At 38.6% G+C, this 21,796-nt stretch overlaps 1 protein-coding gene across 2 annotated transcripts in view; it reads left to right on the forward strand.

Annotated features, from left to right (window-relative positions):
- Positions 1 to 21,520, forward strand: part of MORC3 (MORC family CW-type zinc finger 3) — a 30,562-nt gene extending 9,042 nt beyond the window's left edge. For both annotated transcript variants that reach the window (XM_065862374.2, XM_071810868.1), the window contains exons 4-17: positions 1,172 to 1,386; positions 1,660 to 1,807; positions 3,845 to 3,992; positions 5,225 to 5,356; positions 5,633 to 5,752; positions 6,164 to 6,261; positions 10,526 to 10,630; positions 10,738 to 10,860; positions 10,978 to 11,052; positions 11,894 to 11,936; positions 13,201 to 13,388; positions 13,974 to 14,802; positions 15,239 to 15,402; positions 18,550 to 21,520. In XM_065862374.2, coding sequence (XP_065718446.1) covers positions 1,172 to 1,386; positions 1,660 to 1,807; positions 3,845 to 3,992; positions 5,225 to 5,356; positions 5,633 to 5,752; positions 6,164 to 6,261; positions 10,526 to 10,630; positions 10,738 to 10,860; positions 10,978 to 11,052; positions 11,894 to 11,936; positions 13,201 to 13,388; positions 13,974 to 14,802; positions 15,239 to 15,402; positions 18,550 to 18,703 — 2,542 coding nt within the window. In that variant the 3' untranslated portion in view covers positions 18,704 to 21,520. The remainder of the gene's footprint in view (positions 1 to 1,171; positions 1,387 to 1,659; positions 1,808 to 3,844; positions 3,993 to 5,224; positions 5,357 to 5,632; positions 5,753 to 6,163; positions 6,262 to 10,525; positions 10,631 to 10,737; positions 10,861 to 10,977; positions 11,053 to 11,893; positions 11,937 to 13,200; positions 13,389 to 13,973; positions 14,803 to 15,238; positions 15,403 to 18,549) is intronic.
- Positions 21,521 to 21,796: the final 276 nt, after the last annotated feature.

Genomic DNA, 21,796 nt, shown 5'->3' on the forward strand with positions numbered 1-21,796 from the left:
CAGATAAATCCCTGGGTTTAAACTTGAGCAAGTTTGAATTCAAACTCTTACTTTTCTTTTTCTGTTAGATTCTGTAATTAATAGCTTGCTTGCTAAATTCTGTGCTCCATATACAGCTACTTGTTTTGCCTTAAATGTAGTGTGTAGTTACTAAAGGAAAACTTGTAGATCAAGTGGAGGGGTGTGGTTTTAGCAATTGTCCCATTGCACTCAGTAGGGTGAGGGCAGAGTTAACTTTTGAATACTCTATGTGGTAGCCAGGAGTAATGACAATTACTTGAGAGGTTCAGTTAAGTTGCAAATTTACTTAAAACTCAGTGGAATTACAGCAAATAGTGGCTTGGCAAAAGTTTGTAATTGTATCATAAAACTTAACACGACTTCAGCAACAAAGCTCACAATGATACTACTCTTGTGTGCCCAAAATAAAGTTAGGAAGAGAGAAAGGGAGTGAATAGACAGACTGAGATATCAGGAAAAAGGTGAGATTTCACCACTCCAGTGGTCTGTCGATCTAACAACAATCTCTGTAGCTCTCTTGGTGGTGGGTGTGATGAAACTTCATGCCAGTGTCCCAAGTGATAAGTATTTTTATACTTCAGTTCATTTGCATGTGCCATAGGAGGAGGCAGCTCATCTCCTCCCTCTGCTTGCTCCTCGTGCTAATCAAGGAGATTGTTCCAGAAATGAGTCAGTGGTCTCAAAAGTGCCCAGAAGTGAGTTGGTTCATCCTCTAGGGGGTAGCTGGGGACTCGTTATTTCAGCAGTGATATCTGAATGACCCTGCCTTTGTTCCAGCCCAATTAGTGAGAGTCCAAGGAAGAGATACCATTAATGAGGCCTTTGTTTTGCAAAGAATAGGGAGGCCTCGGGGAAGACATAAGTCCTGTTTTCACAGCACTTATCTATTCCTCACTGCCAGAAGTTGCAAGAAACAGCTGTTTAAGCCATAACGAGGTACATAACATGTCCATCACAGCAACGTTACACGGGCAACTCCCAGGATTTGCTTAACTGTACATGGTTTAATTGTATAGTAGTCCCTGATCTTTAAAACAAGGGATTAACTCATTGTGCTTAAGTCTGTTTTAGTAAGTCTTGCATATGTATCTTTTGGGTTTCAAGTTTTATAGGGCTTTTTACACTCTTCTAATGTTTTCATGTATTTCAGCTTTGGCTTCAGTGAGAAATCTGTGATGAATGGCCGTGTTCCAGTGGGTCTGTATGGAAATGGGTTTAAATCAGGGTCCATGCGCCTGGGAAAAGATGCAATAGTGTTCACCAAGAATGGAGAAACCATGAGCGTGGGCCTGTTATCTCAGACTTATCTCGAAGTCACAAAAGCAGAACATGTCATGGTTCCTATAGTGACGTTCAACAACCAAGATATCCTTTCAGCAATTTCTGAATGAAAAGTTGTAGATATATGCAAAACTTGAATTATAATAGCAGTAAAGGAAATCTCCTTGTCTAGTTTTATAGATACCATAAATAAATTGTAAGATACAAGGAAGGCTATAATTTGTTAAAGCCTCTAATTTGTAGAAACTTTGAGATGGGGAATGAGAACCTGTGGAGTACAGGATACTGTTGCAGAAGTTTTCTCATCTTCTGAAAGCTTACTTCATTCAAAGTTACTCTCCTTAACATAACGCTTACGACAGATAAGTGATCCAACAGAATCCAAAAACAGCCTGAAGGCCATCTTAACGCATTCTTTATTTTCTACTGAGAAGAAATTACTGGCAGAGCTGGATGCTATAATGGGGAAAAAAGGAACAAGAATTATCATTTGGAACCTTAGAAGGTAAGATGAAGTCTAGCCTCTTATATTAATATTTCTCATTGAGTGTATGCAAACATACAAGGTGTATGCAAACATATGTATGAGTGTATGAGTGTATGCAAACATACAAGGTGTATGCAAACATACAAGGAGTTTTTGGTAGAGTAATTCCAAGAGAATGTGGGCAGTTAGCTCTAACTGGAAAACTAGGGTCAAAACTTGCATGATTGAAGGGATGTAATTTAAATGAGAAGGTTGCTAATATCTCAAATAAAAACAGATAGAAGGAAAATGTAAAGGACTTCATATTTTCCTTTGATAAGATACTGTTGCTTTTGCCAGAAGGAAATTGAAATAGATAAATTATAAGCCTCTTATTTCAGACCTGTGAAATTACGAATGCAAAAATTGAAACAAAGAATATTGGTATGTATAGACAAGTATTACTGGCCTTTTAAAGTTTCAAGTCAGCAGTATCCCTCTAGAGGGATCTAGACCTGACTAAACATTTTAAGTTTTAATCATAAAATAAACAGAAATCCAGTTACAGCTGTGTATATATCTTATCCAGTTGCATCTGTAGGATTGTTTATGGCAGTATAGATTTCCAGCCTTTTCTAGCTTTGACTTGCTTGTTGCCTTTTTTTTTTTTTTTTAAGCAGCTGTTGCTGTAGCAGTGGCAGACGGGTGTCTTCCCATCTTCCTTCTCTTTCCTTCACATCTTTGCTGCTACCTTATTAGCAGGGAACTTGTCTGATGGTCTGTCCAGAAAAGTTGTAGCATGCCTTTAACTGTGGTGGCATTAATTGGTTGGAAAGATGCTGTCTTGTACTATGTTCTTAAGTGTTTAGCTTACTGTAGTTTTAAATACCTGAAATAAGAAGTTATCCATAGGAAGCAATTTTGAATGGTTGAAGTCCTGTTGATTTGACAAGAAACCAACTTGTTCTTCAGTTTCTTACCTTTATTGTTGCCCATCAGAAAAAGTGAGGGAGGGGAGCAGGAAACCATATCTGGATGAGTATAGGTTAAATGTTTCAGGAAAAGGTTCTCAATCAATTATAGCAGGTGAAAAGTTTGGGTTTTTTTTTAATTTAATTTGTTTCTTGTGAGAATTAGAGTCCTGAATCACTTTTAGCTTAGGAGATTTTAATACAAGAAAGCTGGAGGTAAAAAATGTTTTACTAATTCTGGTTGTTTCCCCTTGCCACCTGCTCTACAAGAAAAACTTCACCTCCTTTGCACTTTAGAAACTAATTTGTATTGCCCAGGTAGATTTTAATTTATTTTTAGATACAAACATTTTTAGAAATGTGCATCACCTCATCGTTTCAGCAAAAGAAGATACAGTGAAGTCAGCTGACTCGGCAGGAAAACTTTCATGTTCTGAATTTCAGAGTGTATTAATGGGAAGTTGTGGGAAAGAACACTTTGGGAGGGAGTGTTCATGTTGTTTCTAATATGTTGTAACTGATTCTACTGAATAAAGGCCCATTTCAGTAGCTGAAGACTATTTCTGGAATATTTATGCCAACTATGATATATCTCAATGTTGCGCAAAGGTACTGCCAGTATACTGCAGGGCATACATCTGCAACTCAATATAGTGTATGCATCTGGTGAGTGGTACAATAATAAATTATCATAATTATTGAGTTGGAAAGCTTTGCCAAGTGTCATTTTTGTAGCATTGAAAATCTTAAGAAGGCAATTTATAGTGTTCAGAAGTTTTGCGTTGAGAAGGGGTGAGTGTGTCTTGGTCCATCCAGAATTTAAAGCTGATACTGACTGTTTTTATTTTTTAAGTGTGACCTGTTTGGAATTAAGTTAGAATTCATTAGTGTCTCACTTGCTATCACTTTTCTTGTATTCCTTTGATATCAGAAAGGAACTGGTGAACTTTGTGAATTTTAGCAAATCTGTGAGGAAAACTACCATGGCTCAAAGGAATTCCCATTCTCTTGTATGTTTGTGATACCCGCTGGGTCCACCACAATATCTTTTGTTGTCTTTTTTTTCCCCTATAATTAATATATATTTTAAAATCTTATTTCTTAGAGATAAAAATGAAAGAACAGAGTTTGACTTTGACAAGGATAAATACGATATAAGAATTCCAGAAGACTTAGATGAAGCAGGCAAAAGAGGATATAAAAAACAAGAGAGAATGGATCAGATTGTTCCAGAAAGTGACTACTCACTGCGAGTATGTATAACATTTCTTAAAATTAATTTGTTGGTTTATTTTGGAAGCTGGAGGGTTTAGGTTTTTGTTTTAATATCATTTACTATACTGCAGGAGTTGAGAAGAAATGTCAGAATTTGAATGTTAGGGCAATATGTCAACATTGATTTTTGAAAATTGAAGGTGAAATGTATTTTTGAACTTGTGTATATATTTTCTGTTTATTTAGAAGAAAATTACTGGGGCTTATGTAGTCTTGCAAATAAACTTGGCTGTTAAATGTAACCATCATCATCCATTTAGGAGCAAGAAGGAAATACAATCAGTATCTTCAGAAATTAAATATGGGTGTGTGTGCTTGTCAGTAGAGTAAACACTCCATTGTAGTCCAGGTATATATGGATCTAGTACTGATACAATGCCCATGTGGATCTTTTAAAACACAGGTATTGGTTGGCAGAGTGTCATTTCTAGGTTTCAAAAAGAAGTAGAGGAATTAGGAAGGAGGAAGCACCTCTGTTTTTTTTAATACATGCATGAAGACAGGGCCTTTCTGTACACTAATTGATAGGACCGTTATCTCCACTATTGATTCATAAGCTTTGAAGGCTGCTTTTTTTTAAGTGCATCTGGAATTACTAGTTGTTCTGGGCACTTCTTGTGGATAATATTCAGAAGTATTATTCAACTAAAACCTTCAGTTGTTCTAAGACTTTCTGAAGTCCTATATCCACTTCCATTATTAGAAGTTGTAAATATAATGATAAATGAAATGCAAATTAAAGTTCACATATCTACATGTTCTTAAGATTGCATACGTATTATCAAGCTATGATAATATGCAGTCCTTTGTTATAAAGTTAACACACTTGCTTTTATTTGTTAGTTTAAAGCTTGTAGTAGAATTTTTAAGCTCTCAATAGGCCATAAGAAAAGAGAGGCTTGTGTATTTGAGAGTTCCTGTAGTGGTAAAACTGCATCTTCAGACACCTAAACACCTGATTAACTTGTCATATTCATAAAAGTTGTTCTTCAGTTGCTATTCATTTAACTTGTGCTATACATATGCTTATTATACATCCTTGCATTTCCTACTTTTCTGGATTCAAGTTGGAAAAAAACACATTTCATAAAATCCAATTAGAACTTGAGCTTGTCTTCCTAAACATAATGTGTATTGTAGACTATTTGTATCTTGAGGTTTTGGGGTTGGTTTTTTTTTTTAATAACAGGAGTTACTTTATGTTTTGTAGGCTTATTGCAGTATTTTGTATCTGAAGCCAACAATGCAGATCATTCTGCGAGGACAAAAAGTGAAAACACAGCTGGTTTCCAAAAGTCTTGCCTTTATCGAACGTGACATATATAGACCAAAATTTTTGAATGTATCCTTTGCTAATATTTACATCATTGCGTACGGAATTTAATGATGTGACCTTTCTGTGCAAGTTGTCTGGATTCTGCTGGGTATGTTGCAGCTATGCTAGTGATTTTTTTGTTTGTTTGTGTTGGTTGGTTTTTCTTTTTTGTAAAGACATACTGAAGGAATTTTCTCAATATCAAAGAAGGTTCCAGGAGCCAGTTTAGAATGAACACTCAGAGTAACTATATTTTCTTGTTACATGAGATTAACCAGATTTTTCCTTAATAGCCAGTAAAAGGCTAAAACAGTAAGAATTACTTTTGGATTTAACTGCAGAAACAAAGATCATTATGGAATAATGATGTACCATAAAAACAGACTCATCAAAGCTTATGAAAGAGTTGGCTGTCAGTTAAAGGTAAGACATTAAAGCTCAAAAGTGTTTTAGCACCTTTAGGAATAATTGTCACTCAAACGCTGATTTTTTTTAAAAAGAATACGGATGGAAACCAAAATATTGATGTATCCTTTTTCAGTTTGTGCAGCAGTTAAAAGTAAAAATTGCATACAATTTAATATAAGATACGTTTTTGAAACTAAGCTTGATACACAGAGGCCTGAGCATATACTTCAGACCAAAAGAGGGCGGGAAGAGAGGATTTCTTATTCAGGCAGCTTGTGTCGAGAGTCTCCTTTTGGAGAGGAGTAGTAAGGAGTAAGAAAATTGTTCGTACCTAGTATATATAGCTTATAATTACCTCTGACAAACTCTTGCAGTATCAGCATAGAAGAGATGTTGTTTTTCCTGATAGATCTTAATTTCTTACAGGCAAACAACATGGGTGTTGGTGTAGTTGGGATTATTGAATGCAATTTTCTAAAACCAACTCATAACAAGCAAGATTTTGACTACACAAATGAATACAGGTAAATGTATATTTTTAGGTAGACTTTGTATTGAATAGTGTTGTTCACTGTGAAGTACTTGATGATAAAGACTTCTTTTTTTCTAAGCTGTAAGAATAAAGGCATATGTTCCATCATTAAGCTGCGTGACTGTTCTGAACAGTAGGGGTGGGATGTTTACATCTACACTGGTCATACTGCATTCATTGTGCAGTCTAGAGTATCATACACATCACTTTAAAGTGAGTGCCCTTAAAGTGGTTGGTTTCAATTCTGCTCCTCACTGATTGTAAAATGAGCACAGAATAGCTTGGTGAAATGTGGCTGTTTGTATGGCATGTGACTAAAATCGCGGTGCGTGAATCCCACACTAAGTTTTTTTCAAAACGTTTTTTGTTTGGTCTTTTTTGGGAAAGCTTTGTGATATTTTTGCCCCCTTCTTCTCAATTTCTTTCCTAAGAGTTGACTTCAATGCCCTCAAATCCTCTGCTACCCAATAGAGCAGTTAAAGTACCTGACATCCTGAAGGCAGCAGTGATTGGGACATTGCTTCGTTTTGGTTTTTGTTTCTAACGCAGGGTTGTCGCTTTTTCATGCTTCTGCGTGCATCCCACCAGTCAGAATCTAGTGTGGTATTTCCTATAGTTAAATGATGAACCAGATTGGGAATCCAGTCTGACTTAAAACTTTTGGAGGTGGTAATTGTTTTTAAGCCAGGTGAATTTCCTAGTCTGTTTACACTGCTGTGCTGTGAATCAGTTGTGCTGGCATTGGGAAAGAAGGAACATGAGGAAAGAAAGGCTACAGCAGATGAGTTACTGAAGCAGTTTTCAGGCTGAGGTGTAAAAGCTGTCCAGGGAAAGTTTCCTGAATACAAGCCTTGAGAATTGTTCCACTCTGTATTACTTTATTTCCTTTCATTATGAAAAGCCTATTTTCTGTTTTCTGTGCTGCTTCTTCTTAAGGGGTATTAAGAGCAGCCACCTCTTCCGGCAGTTCTGTCCCAGGACTCCCTCCTGCCTGGCCATTGGAGCCCAGCCCGGGGACCTGGGGTCTCTGCCCAGGCTGAGGGACATCACTGACACTCTCCTGTGTGCAGGTACAACCAGTAGTGAGGCTGAGCTCATGTCCTGGGACACACACCCCGAGGACGCTGACGTAGCTGGTTACACGAACTGCCAGAACAAGGTGCACAGGACACACATGTGGCGTAGACAGCCACATCCCCCTCCTCCTCTTAAGCTGGTAGAGATAGAAGCTCCCTAGCAAAGGCACATGTGACACTGCAAGTTCACGAGCACACATACTTTTGTGGATACTCTGAGTACCAGCACATCCCCTCTGTTATCCTTATACCCCTGTCTGGTCCCAGGCCCTCTTAGCTGCTTCACAGGTCACCTACGTGGCTAGGTAGTGCAGATTCAATGTTCACTAGCAAACATGGGCACACTCACTCATACCACAGACGCTTCGCATTTGCAAGTCCCTCTGGCTGTACCAGCACAAACCCTGCCTGATACCTCTGCCCGGACCTGGAGCCTCCTATTCACTGCTGAGTCCAGTTAGGAGTTTGCTAGCAAATACACATGCATGTTCCATGTACATTAGGACACCGGGATTGGGAAAGATGCAGACGCATTTCCCCCCACCAGCAGGCACATGGGCTGTGATTCACAGTCTTGCTCCAGCTGCCAGCACTGAGCCCCTCACTCATGCTCGTCCACCCCAGGAGCTGGTTTTTTTGGGGGACACACTGTTCCTGCCTCAGTGGGTGGCAGCTGAGACCACACATTCTGTCTTGACTCCAGGGCTGGCACTAAATCCACTTGTGCACACACAGCTCTCACCAGTAGCTGAGACTTAGTCTTTGCTGTACACATACATGCTGGGTAGAGAATGAGATTATGTAGACAGTTAAGAAAATACTAAATAAGAAGATAGGACAGACTCTGGTGATCAGGGTCAGGGCTCAGCCAGACAACTGTACTCACTGAACCTGTTTTACATGCAACCAGCAGCTTTTTACCCTCTTCTATCTATCTCTCTGTTTGTTCCTCCCCACTCCTGTTTCCACATGCACATTGCCACATCAGTGGGCATAGTTCTACTGACCCTTCTCCAAACATTCTGGACCCTTAGGTTTGCAGCCTTATCAGTTGCAAAATCCCTGTTTGTCTGCAGTTTTTTGATAGTCCATCAATTAGTGTGACTGACCAGGTTTGTTTCTGGTTCTTTTCTTTGTTAATTCTATTTAGTCAAGTTTCATGACTCTGTGTTTATCTTCTTCCCTTTCCTTATCTTCCCAACAACAAAAAAACCCCAACATTCTCACACTCCACATACCATAACAGTTAGTGTGACTTACCAGGTTTGTTCTTATCACTACCTCCCTTGTCAGGTTTGTCGGTGTTCTTGTTTTTGGCTCCTTTGTGCACTTAGAGGGAAAGTGCCTGCCCTTTTATGTGCCATAACACTTGCTTTCAATGTGGATTTAGAAATTCAGGGTGTTGACTTGCAAACATAGTTGGGGTGAACTTTGGCAGGAGAAATCATTACCTTTTCCAAGGTGCATGCTTTGCCCATTAACCAGCTGTGGTTCAGCTTCCACTGGCAACCTGATCTCTTCACAGAGCCTTTCCTGAATTGCTGATCTATATGGAGCTCTGCAGATAAAGATAACGCAGAAACCACACCAGAATGCTGTAATAAACAGAGCTGTTAACTGCAGCAATTGAGAGGTTATAACAAGATAAATCTGGTCATTCCTGCTGTTGAAACAGCAGTCTTCTGGAGGAGGAGCAGCAACAAGGCTGATAGCTGCTACAGCCACTACAGTTCAGTCTCACTGTATCTTTTAAACAGCACCCACAGTTTGTGCTGCTCTGTGCAGTGGTGTTGTGAACTTCAAACAGTTCTCGTGTTTCTACCACCATTGTGCCAGCAGAGCCATTAATGAGAACACATGGTAAAGCAGATCAGGGAAATCAGTCAAACTGGAAAATAGCTCTTGTGTTAGGTTCACAGAACATTTGTATTGAAAAACCATTTCCTCTGCGGTGGCACTAACAGTTCTCTTGGCAGACAGGGAGGAACTGGGAATGCCGCAGGATAGTCATTTGTGTTGACCAAGGTTTGCACTGTGTTCCCACAGGCTGGCACAATGACCATTGAATGCTTTTTACTTGTTTCTTTTTTAAAAGTACTTGTAGCGTGGGCGTAGCGATACTACACATAAAAGATCTTTTATAAAGGTTTTTCTGCAAAGACTGCTACAGGTTTTCAAAAGGTAGTGTTCCAGCCCAAAACAAACATAAAACTGATGTTGTAATTTCATTATTCGTTTAAGCTGACCTGTCCTTCTTCCCTCTCCAGAAGAGAGATGATCCCATAAATGCATTGCTGCTCATTTCTGCATGTGTGGTACTTCTTTTTTTTGGCACAGAAATTCATTATTTGGGTTCAGAGGTGATCTAGATCAAAACTCTATTGGTCAGACTAATTCATTGCAGAAACATTTGTTAGTTCAAGGGATGGGGTGGTGTAGGTGTTGAGAAAAAAGCCAGGCAGGGAGGGGCTGACTTTCAGATTCTGGTTACCCAGGCACTTTCCTCAGACATAAATTCAGCATGCTGGCAAGAGACAGTCTTACCTTGACCTCACCTGTGGAGCTTGTTGTTCTTCCACACCACTCCTTTCTGTGTGTGCCAGCTATTGTAGTCATCGAACTGCATGATGAACCCTGATCAGGAAACTAATCCAGCTAAAAATTAACCTAGGGCAAGACTGGCCTGCTTCTTTTAGTGGTGTGTAGACTTTATACTACGTTAAAGTGGTCATGTGTTTACAATCTCCATGTAGTAATGTTGTACGTCAGCCTAGAGCAGTCATGAACCTGCAGTTAATGGCAGTACAGAAACATCAGCCAAATACACAGCTGGGTACTGGGTTGACAGAGGTGGGTTTGTATTTGTTTCTTCTATGACTGAGGCTGAACTGGTTAGGTAGCCTCAGAGTTTGCACTGTACACTCACAGCGCTTCTGAATTGAGCTCTCTTGGTTTCAGTCTTTGTCTGTGCTCCAACTTGTATTTCCAGTAACTTCTTTGCTGACAAACATGACTTCACACAATTCCTAGTTTCTAGGGTTTTCTAAAAGCAAAAAGCTTGCTGTTGTGCAAATAGAAATATTAGAGTGGTTCATACATTTATTTTTTCACTGTAGTTTATAAAGTTTCTTTCTGTGCTAGGACTTGATTACTTAAGGTGGTCTTTTAAAAACTTTTCAGACTTACAATAGCAGCATTAGGAGAAAAGCTTAATGATTACTGGAATGAAATGAAAAGGAAGAAAAACGAAGAATATCCATTAGCTTTGCCAGTTGAGGAGATACAGTGAGTATCACTTTTAAACAGAAGGATTTTACATACTGTTATTACTGTTTTACACTCAGTCATGAGAATGAACTTTTCATGTGAAAGTTATATTTTTTCCACTACAGAAAACAGCCTGATCAGACATGGGTACAATGTGATGGATGTCTGAAATGGCGGAAGCTGCCAGATGGAATAGAGCACTTGCCAGAAAAGTGGTACTGCTCGCTGAACCCTGACCCACAATTCCGGTAAAATTATATTTCAATCAATATCTAAATACCTCTTTTAGTTTTAATTTTATCACCTGTTATAAGCACAGATATTAAGCTCTTTCTGTCACTTCTTTTTTCCTCTCCTTAACTCAGGGACTGTAATGTGCCAGAAGAACCAGAAGATGATGACTTAATACATCCCACATATGAGAAAACTTATAAGAAAAAGTGAGTACTAGAGACTTTTTTACAAGTGTCTCAACACTAGAAATGGAATGTGAAAACTAAATACCCTTTTATTTCACCTATGGTATAATTGCGGCTCTCTGGCAATATATCCAGACAGACAATAATGCCCGGAAATCAAGACTTGATTGTGGCAGTGAATAGATGAATAGCACTGTTCATTTCTGTTATTAGCATGTTGGCATCACATTCAAATTTCTCTCTTTGACTTAATAGCTGTTTGCCCTCCTAAATCAAAGTTAGGAAAGTTATAATGAAAGGGGTGTCTCATTTAGTAACTACTGGGAAAATCAATGCAGCGGTTGCCATTCAAGTACAGCTCTAAGAGGGGTGTTTTTTTACAGTAGTAAGTGGCATGAGGATGGTTGGGGATGTTGGAGAAGCAAGCTACTAGGGCTGTTAGGAGACCTCATCTAGGTAACTATTATTTTCAAGGTGCCTGTTGAAGCGTCTGAATATCTCAGTACATTAATTTAAGAACAGGAGGATTCTTAGCTGAGGTGTATGGAAAGAACATGAGTAATTTTAACTGGTGTTGCATTCTACAAGTGGGAGTTTGGGGTTTTTTCAGATTTTTAAAATAAATCTTAATCTGAGAGAGAACTTGTTTGAAGTTAAGCTAACTTGAAGTTATACTAGCTTCTGAGTTCATGCAGAAAGAAAATTTTCATTCAATAAACCAGAATTCATTAGAACTTCACTGTAGTTAGCTGAGATAAGAAGTATCATGTGCTTTTAGATTTTGTGGTTGGTTTGGTTTTGTAATGAATTAACACTTTGAATCTAAGCCCTCAATATTTTTTTTTTCCTTCCTGCTGTGCAGAGACAGGGAAAAACTGAAGAAGCGACTAGAGTACAACTACCAGGTAACTCTTGAAGTTGATGGGAAACTGATTTCAGTAGCTTCTTGCTGGCAACAATACTATGCACTTTGATCAAATAGGCCAGGATTTGAGTTGGTTTGCTTTAGCTGGTGGCCAACCAGTTGGTTCAACATCCTGTTTTGTTTTGATTGCCGTACAGGTTATGCTCACTATTAGTAAACCAAACATCCCCCATCTTTGCTGTCCAGTGATTGAAAATACACCGTTGTTTTCCATGTGGTACCTAAGAAAGAGTTTGAGAGGGACAAAGCTGTCATAAAACAGTACTAGAAAATATGTCAGTCTCTCATACCAGTTTTTATGGCATGACATCTGATGATTGAAAGTGCATTTGTTGTAGAGAGATGTGATGAGGATGTGAAAGTAAAGATGCCCTTAAAACTGAGGCGAGGATGGGGATAGACAGACCTGTAGTAGCTGTACTGTTGCAAGGAGACACTCAAATTCAAATTAAATGCAGATGCAAATCAATAAAGTTGGGTGATGAGAATGTGTAAATTGGAACTCAGAATCACATTTTCTACATGTGATTTAGCTTAAGTTGCTTTCAAAGTAAAGTGCTAATCTAAGATCACTACATGTCTGGAGAAGTTATTTTGCATTTCCTGTTTTAACCTATATACTTAATTGTATTAAGTCTTCTGCCATTACCTTTACCCAAGCACAAAGGTAATTTCTAAAAGTAAGAGTGGCTGTCCCATACTTTGTGTATGATGGTCAGATTTTCATGCAGTGATAAAGCCTGGGAAAAGCTCTTGTCTGAGATTCAACATGGTACTTGAAAATAGCTGTATCTAGAGGAAAAACTTGTAAGATCAGAAAGCTGCTTGCTGACCACAACAAATCTGTGCATGGAGAGGAGCATGCAGGTGGTGTACAGTATTCAAATTCCTTTGGGAAATCTGCCAGAAGTCTGTAATTGTTATATCGAACTTGCTGCTTTCTAATAATGTTGTATGTCTTAAACCAACATGAAGAGAACACTTCACACACACATCAGTAGAGTTTGGGCACAGAGTCTCTGTGATCACTAAGTTAAGAAAACTGGGGTTTGCAATGTGGAGTCTACTTAACCTTTCTTATTGCAAAATACTGAGCCTGACTTCAAGGAGATCCTTGTAGTATGCATAAGAAATGTCAGTCAGAGTTTTAGGTGTTGGCAGATAGTTAGGAGAGCTGCTTAAACCTATACTGAATAATCTACTAATGTTTGTTTCTCTTCATTCTTAACAAAATTATCTTATAGATCAATAATGAAATGTTTTTAAAAACACCCGTCTCTGCAAGTAAAGACTTCAAAACATTCTCAGTTGTGAGTGGAAAGGAAGCTGTTCCAAGATCACTTTTACCAGAAACATCAAATGCTTCTGTCAAAAGACCTCTGCTTCTTTTAAATAGATCAGTGTCTTCTCCTCATTCTGATTCTGATAACAGGTTAGTGAACCTGTGCGAAGTAGATTCCTATTTCTTTCTAAAATTAATAACTTGTTAATGAAAATGATGGTGTTGAGTGCAGTCCCATCTTCAGGCAATAGCTGCCAAAATTCATGTGTCACTTTTGGGACTATAGAAAGCAACAAGTGGATTAAAGGTACCTTTGATGTACAAAAGTGAATGCAGCACAAAATACTGTGCACTGGCAAGGAAAATTGCTTAGTTATTTCTCTGTTTAGGAAAAGACTGTGTCGCGTTAACCACACTCAGCTGTATGTTTTCCTTAACCTCTTTTGGTTAAGGAATGGGTTCAGGGGGATGTTGCTGCAAATACTGAGTCTGAGTCAGTTTCAAAATAATACATGAAAGTAATAATTTTAGTGTGCAGATGGCAGCCACTTGTTTTTGCAGGAAAGGTATTTATTCTGGCAACGCATCTTAAAATGCTATACAAGGAGACATCCCTTTCTAGTTATTGTGTGGTCGTTTTTAATAGTGCGTATAGAAACACTAAACACTGTTTGAAACAAAAGACTTTGCAGTGTTTGAGCAGTACAATAATCAGTTTAATATTTTGCTTCTCAGTGTTAAACGGAAGGCACCTAGTTCTGTGACACCTGTGTCTTTAAAGACACCTCGATTAAATGACAAAACGTTCAACAACCATGATGATGATGATGATGAAGATGTCATTATTTTAGAGGAGAGCAGTACTCCAAAGCCTTCAGCAGATTCTGATGTTCCTGTAGTAAAAACTGAAAGTGTTAATTTGCATCAAGAGGAGAAGCAGCAAGAAAACTGCAGTGTTGGAGAAGGTTGCAGTGCAGCTGCTTCAGAATCAAAAAGTGAACAGTTGACCTCAGCGACACAGACAGAGCTCCCGACATTAGTCGTTAAAAAGGAAGAGGTGGAAGATAATACTGAAATTCAAGTTCCCAGGACAGAGATGGAAACTAAACTGTACAACGTTAATGATGCTTCTGAGACATCTGGAAATCTTGAAAACGAACTGAAAAATCAGCTGCAATTATTAAGCAAAGAAAAAGAAATGTACCAAGCCAAATGTGAAGCATTAACCAAACAAGTAGAAACACTGGAACAGAGGATTTTAGAAATGACTAATAAGTATGTAAAAAAAGAAATGTGCCATCAGTCAACTGAGACAATTCCATTTGAAGAGGAAAACATTCATGGAAGAAGTGTGGCAGAAGTGACCATTCTCCATGAACAGGCCTTAGAAGAAATAGCAAAACTAAAGGAACAATGCAGTACCCTGCAGAACTTAAAAACTGAATGCAGCAAGTGTGCTGATGGTGAAAATAAAAGTGAGGTAGATGAGATTGCTGTACAACTGGATGATGTTTTCAGGCAACTGGACAAGTGCAGCATCGAGAGAGACAGATACAAAAGTGAGGTATGTTTGTTAAAACAGTAATATTCTTCAAATTAACAATTAAATTATTTTTATGTTTTAATGGGTGTTTCATAGCAATTCTAGTACACAATGTGTTGTATAGTTTGGTCCACTAACTAATCAAGCCACTTAAATGGGGGAAGAAATACTAAATTGGTGGGTTTTGCTTCTGTAGGTAGAAATAAGTGGACTTGGAAGAGACTGGAAGGCTCCGAGTGGCTCTGACTACCAGGCAAGAGCGAGCAGGCTTAGAGGGAGCACACATACAGTGGTTCAGCTGACAGCTGGCTATTTTAAAGCAGTTTATCCAGGTTGTCATATCTTAATCTCAGTGAAAAGTTAATTTAAAGGAGTCAACTTGTGCAAATTTTAATAATTTAAGTTGTCTTTAATTCATAATAATTTTATTTGATATTTTAAATTATTTACTTGCCAGGTTGAACTACTGGAAGTGGAAAAAAATCAAATTGCCTGTCAATGTGAAGAACTCAAAGCAGAAATCGCACAGTTAAAAGCTTCAGTTCCACAAGCAGTAGCACGTGCAAATGATTCTACCACCAGTAATGTAGAAGACTCTGTAAATTTTTCTGATGGAGAAAGGTATCAATTTTGTTCTTTCTAGACTATATTTCAAGCAAGATTTTGACTGGCTGATTGTAACCAAAACATCTTGATGAAGGTCGTGTCTGATAATCATATAATAAAATGTGATGCTTGGAATTCCTTTCTGCTGCCTCTTGTGACTCCTAACTAAACTTTTTTTATTGAGTGATTGATTTATTTTTTTTTATGGTTTAGGTATTTGTGTGAGCAGGGCTGGCCATTGCACAATAGAATGCCATACTGACACTTCTTAAAAATATCAAAAATGCTATGTAATTTCTAGACACAACTTGCAGAACAAGGAGAGATAAAGGAGGCAAGAAAGAAGGCGCTCATTACCTTATGCTGTGTAGCTGAGCTTCATTTTTATATTATTTTTCTTTCTTGAATCAATAGTACTCTACTGAAAAGAGTTTTATTTTGAAACTTGCCTTTCCTGTAAGAACTTCTTGCTGCAGACCAATCCTGTGCATCTGGATTGCATCCAGAGTGTATTTTTGAACTAAACGATTATTTTGAACTTACAGAGAGCTTGTAGCTCTCAGTTAATATAGTAGAAATAGCAAACACACAAAAGAAGTACACATACCAGATGGTAGCAGGGATGATCAGTACAGCAGGAATACAGGCACACTACCTAAGCACGTAGGATGGAATTGAAAGCCAGAGCTCAGCTGCAGTTAAAACTGGCAAGACCTATGAAGGGGGACAAGAAGGGCTTGTGTAAGCACAGTACCAGCAACAGGGTAGCTAAGGAAAATGTGGGCCTGCTGCTCAGTGAATCGAGTGCTCAGTTGCAAAGGGCGTTATGTATATGAGGCACAGATTAGTGAGGTACCCAGTATTTTCTTTACTTTGTTTTCTTAGTGGTGAGGTCTGCCCTCTGGCCACCCAGGTCTCTGAGCCAAGTGGTAATCTTAGGGAGTGAAACATTAGCTGTGATTAAAAAGTGACTGAATTAATGGACCATTTAATAAATTCAACATACACAAGTCTGTGGGACCAGATGAAATGCATCAAAGGGAGCTGGCTAATTGATGGAGAGTTGGCCTTGCAGTGATTATCTCCAAAAGGTTGTGGCAGTCAACATTCCTGATGCCTGGAAAAAAGTAGTTGCCATGCCCATATTTAGGATGGGCAGAACTACAGGCTGGTCAGTGTAGCCTCAGTCCCTGGGAAGACCATGGAGCAAATCTACCTGGAAGCCACCTGCAGCCCCGTGATAGTCAAGGTGATTAGGAACAACCAGCATGGATTTACTGAGTGCAAATGGTGCCTCTGCAGCCTCATTGCCTTTTACGATGAGATGAGCAGCTCTGTGAACCTTCATTGTAGCAAAGCTTTCAATGTGGGCTGCCATTATAGCAAAGCTTGTGAGGTGTGGTTTGGATAGGTAGACTAGGAGGTGGTTCATAAAATTGGCCAAACTGCTGAGCTCATGGATCAATGTCAAGGCCAGTAATGGTGAATGCCTTCATTAAGGGCCTAGATGATGGAGCAAAGTTAACTCAGTAAATTTATGATGACATCAAATTGGAGGGAACCATTAATACTCTGAAGGGTAGGGGTACTGTTGAGGGACCTTGACAAACTAGAAAAATGTGCTGAAAGAAACCTCCTGGAAATGCAACAAAGGCAACTGCAAAGTTCTGCACCTACCTCATGAAGTTGAGCAAGCTGGAGACTACTAGTAAGAAAGCAGCTTGGAAGATGGCCTGTGATGATGGTGGACTGAGAGTGGAATGTGAGTCAGCAGCGCACTCTTGTGGTGGGACAGCCCCGTGGCTACCGGGCTTTATTGGCAAGAGTTCAGCCAGCAGTTTGAGGGAAGTGATTCTTCCCTAATGTTGGTCGTTGTGAGACCAAACATGGACTTATTTTCTCCGGTTTTGGGTTCCCTGGTGTATGAATGACACTGGCATATTGAAGCAAGTATACGGAAGGGCCACCAAGATGGGAAGCTGAGGGAAACAGACTTACAAAGAGTGGGTCATCTTCAAATCCTATTGCTCTCTTCTGTTATGTAATGAGAGGATATAGAAAAGATGAAGGCAGTGGCTTCCCATGAGTACAGTGACAGGCTGAGAGGCAATAGACAGAAACTGCAACAAGGGAAATTCTGTTTCAATATTAGTGAAGAAAAAGGTCTTCACAGTGAGGGTAGTCACACCCTGAAAAAGGAACCCAAGGAGATTGTGGAATCTCAGTTTTTTGAGATTTTCAAGATACAAGAAGGTCCTAAGCAACCTGGTCTGAGTTAGTTCTGCTTTGAATGTGTTTTAGAAGAGCGAAGAGTGAGTCCAGAGACCCCTTTCAGTTGAATTTTTTTCTGTGGCTAAATCTCCCCTTCATCTGCCAGCATTTCATTTTCTCTTAGAGCATCTGACTTGTGCTTCCTAAAAGAATTAGCAAATATATGCAGGACTTATAAGTAACTTACATCCCAATAGGACTTGTGGTGGGATGGCACTGTGAAGACTGACAACTGGAGGTGATGAAGGAACTGATGGTAGAAGGAAATGCTCAAGAGAAGAGATGGGTAATTTGAAAGCAATTCAGCTAGGAGGAACACAGAACAAGGGGATCCAGGAAAGAAAGAAAAAAGAAGAGGCATAGCATTTTCCCTGTACTGTAACTCTTACCTTACTACTTGACTCTTACCTCTTTATATTTTAAAGCCTTTGAACAAAGTACTCTTTCTTGCCTTCTTCTCTCTTCTTTTTCTTTTGCTCCTCTAGGTGATAGTATTTTGTGCTTCTAAATGTTTAAAAATACTGGGGTTTAGTATTGTTTTGAGAAATGAAAAGGTGGTGTGGGATAAAGGATTGTGTTCGTGCTTATTTACTACCTTAAATAAAAGCACTCAGAAATATTTCTGTTCTGTTTTGGGAAAGGCAGAATTCAGTTTAGCTCTTAGTATTTGTTTGAAGCTAAGGGAATATATGCCTTCAAAATGAAAAACTCAAGAGGCTTAGCTTTGAAAAACTGGTAGATTTTGAAATTATCTTGATGCAGCTTTAACTGCATCAGTTTTTTGTTGGTTTATGGAAGTACTGTACAGAGCCTTTCCAGCTTTGTTAAATAAACTACTGTGTGTTTTGAAACTTTATCTGCGTCTAATAATATCTAACTATTTCTTCACAGCCTGAAACTACGCTCTCTTCGAGTGAATGTTGGACAACTTCTGGCTACAATCATGCCTGATCTAGACTTGCAGCAAGTAAATTATGATATTGATGTAGTAGATGAAATTTTAGGACAAGTTGTAGAACAAATGCATGAAATTAGTAGTACTTAAGATTTTAGCAGACTCCTACTTGATCTTCTGTTATAATCTTTGTGTAGGTTCAAAATTGTATATACTGCGTCCTCACTTTATATATTTGACATAGTTTGTTCAATAAGTGTACATACCCTACGCGTTTAGGTGTTCCCACAGATGCAGTGGGTGTTATCTTCACTTGCTCTTAAAGGAACACTGTCAATATTGACCAAGCATGATGTACTTAATTAAGGATTTTGCTTTAAAATGTATTTGTAATTAAATTTGCAAATATTTTTATTAGGAATCTTAATACTTTTCTACAAAAGCTTTTTTGTTGACTTTTGATCTTATATAAGCATTAATATTTGCAATTATTTCCTCTTTGGAAATCTGAGTAGTGGAATATGTTAAAAATGAAAAAAAAAAGAGCCTTCCTTGATTTCCTTCTTCCGAACAAACCTTAGTAGTGTTGTTGTATACTACAGTATTGTTTCATTGCTATCAGCAATGTTGTATTGTTGCATTAATGGGATAGAAATGTAACTAGTAAATGAAAATTTTGGCCATATGGGTAATATTTGTGTTTTACTATGTTGTGGTTTAATCCCAGCCAGCAACTAAGCACCACACAGCCGCTCGCTCACCCACCCTGCCCCACCAGGGATGGAGGAGAGAATAAAAAAACCTTGTGGGTTGAGATAAAGACAGTTTAATAAGATATAGTAGAGGAAGAGAGAAGAAGAACAACAAAAGAACGTACAAAAGAAGTGATGCACAGTGAAATTGCTCACACCCAGTGATCAGTGCCCAGCCCCTCCCCAAGCAGCAATTGTCATATGATACGGAACATCCCTTTGGGCAGTTTGGGTCAGCTATCCTGGCTATGCCCCTCCCAGCTTCTTGCACACTCCTCACATTCTCATTGGCATACCAGTATGAGAAGCTGAAAAGTCCTTGACTGCTTAGCGACAACTAAAGCATCAGTGTATTACCAACATTATTCTTACTCTAAACTCAAAGCACAGCACCATACCAGCTGCTAGGAAGAAAATTAACTCTATCTCAGCTGAAACCAGATCATGCTACCAAAAGAAGAAAAATTCTTTAAGGGTTTTATCCTGAAAACTGATGATCTTTGGGTCCCATTTGCGTTTTTTTAATTTCACTAAAGAAGATTATTTGTCCACAGTTTTGCAGCATAAACAACTGCATGGGCTATGGCTAGGATATGTCATCCTCAGTGATGGAACCACATGCCTATTTGCATCCTGCCCTTGCTACTTGATTGTTGTTTTCTGTATCCAAGAACTTGTCTGTATTTGAGTGCAGTAAGAGGGACCTTCAGCTCTATCCTATAGCTCCCCTTTGAACACAGCAGTGCTGGTTCACAAGTCCAGCTATGTACCAGTACACGGCATCAATAGTCAGATTTCACACACAGCTCTTGCCTACATTTTGCTAAGTCAAAGGCAACTGGTGGGATGGGGAGCATCCTGGTGGTCATTGGAGATAACAAGCTGGGGTGGGATATCCAAAGCTAGGTGGGATTCCTGGGCAACCTCTGCTTGGCATCAAACGCTGCCTCTTGAGACCTGAAGGGCCTTTTTTCAGTGAAGCCCAGTGCTGAACAGGATTGACATAGAGTTTCTATGATGTATGCAAATGCTTATATACTTTAACTCAAAAAACCCCAAATCATTGCAGTATGAAACATACAGTCTTCCTTGGAGTCTTTCAGGCTGAGATATGAGGGTTGAGAGTCATCTCCAAAGCTTACCTTCCTATTGGAATACACCATGCTGAGTATGAATAAGTCAGACTACTAAATTCTTTATTAAACCAGTCAAAGTACTTTGTTTCCTTATCGGTAGCGTTAACTACTACAGAGTGAGCTAAAGGTGAAAATGTTCAATGCTGTCTTAAAGCTTAGACATCTTTTATTATAGGTAAGATAGGGGAGTCCCTCCCCCCTCCACCCCCCTTTATTTTTTTTGGTAAATGTTTTATAGTGACTTTTAAGCCACTAGTTCTGTGCTCTAATGCTCATGGAAAAACTTCTTGGAAGAAATGGTACAGAGAGAAATCACTGTTAGGATGGTGACAGTATTCTCAGTCAGGTTTTCTTTTGAAGTCATCAGGAATGAGAAGAGAGGTGGCAAAGATATCAAATCCACATTTTATTCTGTGGTGGCATTTGTCATCCAAACAGTGATCAAGCAAAATGGTTCTTGCTTTTAAAAAATTAAAAAATCATGAAATAGTGTTCAATGCCTTCATTCCTATGAAGTATCTGTTTTTTTATAAAGCACGCATTTTTTGGCTTTTGCACCACTCTTGTCCTGAATTAATTAGATTATGTTTTCATTGTAGTTCAGTCAGTTTCTTTCAATGGACAGTATTTCCATTTTAAGATGCTATCTATTTAATATGCCAATAAGGATAATGCAGTACTGTTGTACCTTATAACAGATAAATTGAATGTTTGATTTTTGAAGAGTTGGCTGTAATATAACTGTATGACTTTTTTTAAGTTTATATTTTCCATTTATTGGTGTGTAGTTTTCCATTTCTTAATCATTATTTATTATGTTTTATCAGATTCTGTAGTTGAATTTCTTATAGACAACTGTCAAAATATAGCATATGTCTATATTAAAAATGGCAAATTTACACTGTACATTTGCACTTTGGAGAACAGTGGACTAATGGAAATGGGGTTTATTCACTTGTTAAAATGTATTTTTTGTAAACAATTAAAAAATGTATAAATCTGAGTTTGCTGGATCAAAACTTGTACGTGATCAAATGCAATGTTTTTGTTTATAAATAAACACTATGCAGAATGGCTAATGGGTTTGGCTTATTTTAAGTACTCAGTCTTATGAGAAAGCTGGCTTAGTCTGGCTTTGAGCAGAAGACTTGGGGACACGAAGCATGCCATCAGACCACGTAGCCATCCCGAGTGAGCCCCAAAACACTTGGCTGGCTCTCCTTCTTCAGACGGTCGTTTTTTATGGGGAATTCTGTTACGCAAAGGCAGGATTGTTACTGTAATAGGACAAAACTGTTTTTTGAGGTCTTGTTAGAGAGCTGTTGGCTGTGGTACTAGAGCGGAAGTGGCAGGAA

The sequence above is a fragment of the Patagioenas fasciata genome, chromosome 1 (genome assembly GCF_037038585.1).
Source record: "Patagioenas fasciata isolate bPatFas1 chromosome 1, bPatFas1.hap1, whole genome shotgun sequence".
In the NCBI taxonomy this organism is placed as follows: domain Eukaryota; kingdom Metazoa; phylum Chordata; class Aves; order Columbiformes; family Columbidae; genus Patagioenas; species Patagioenas fasciata.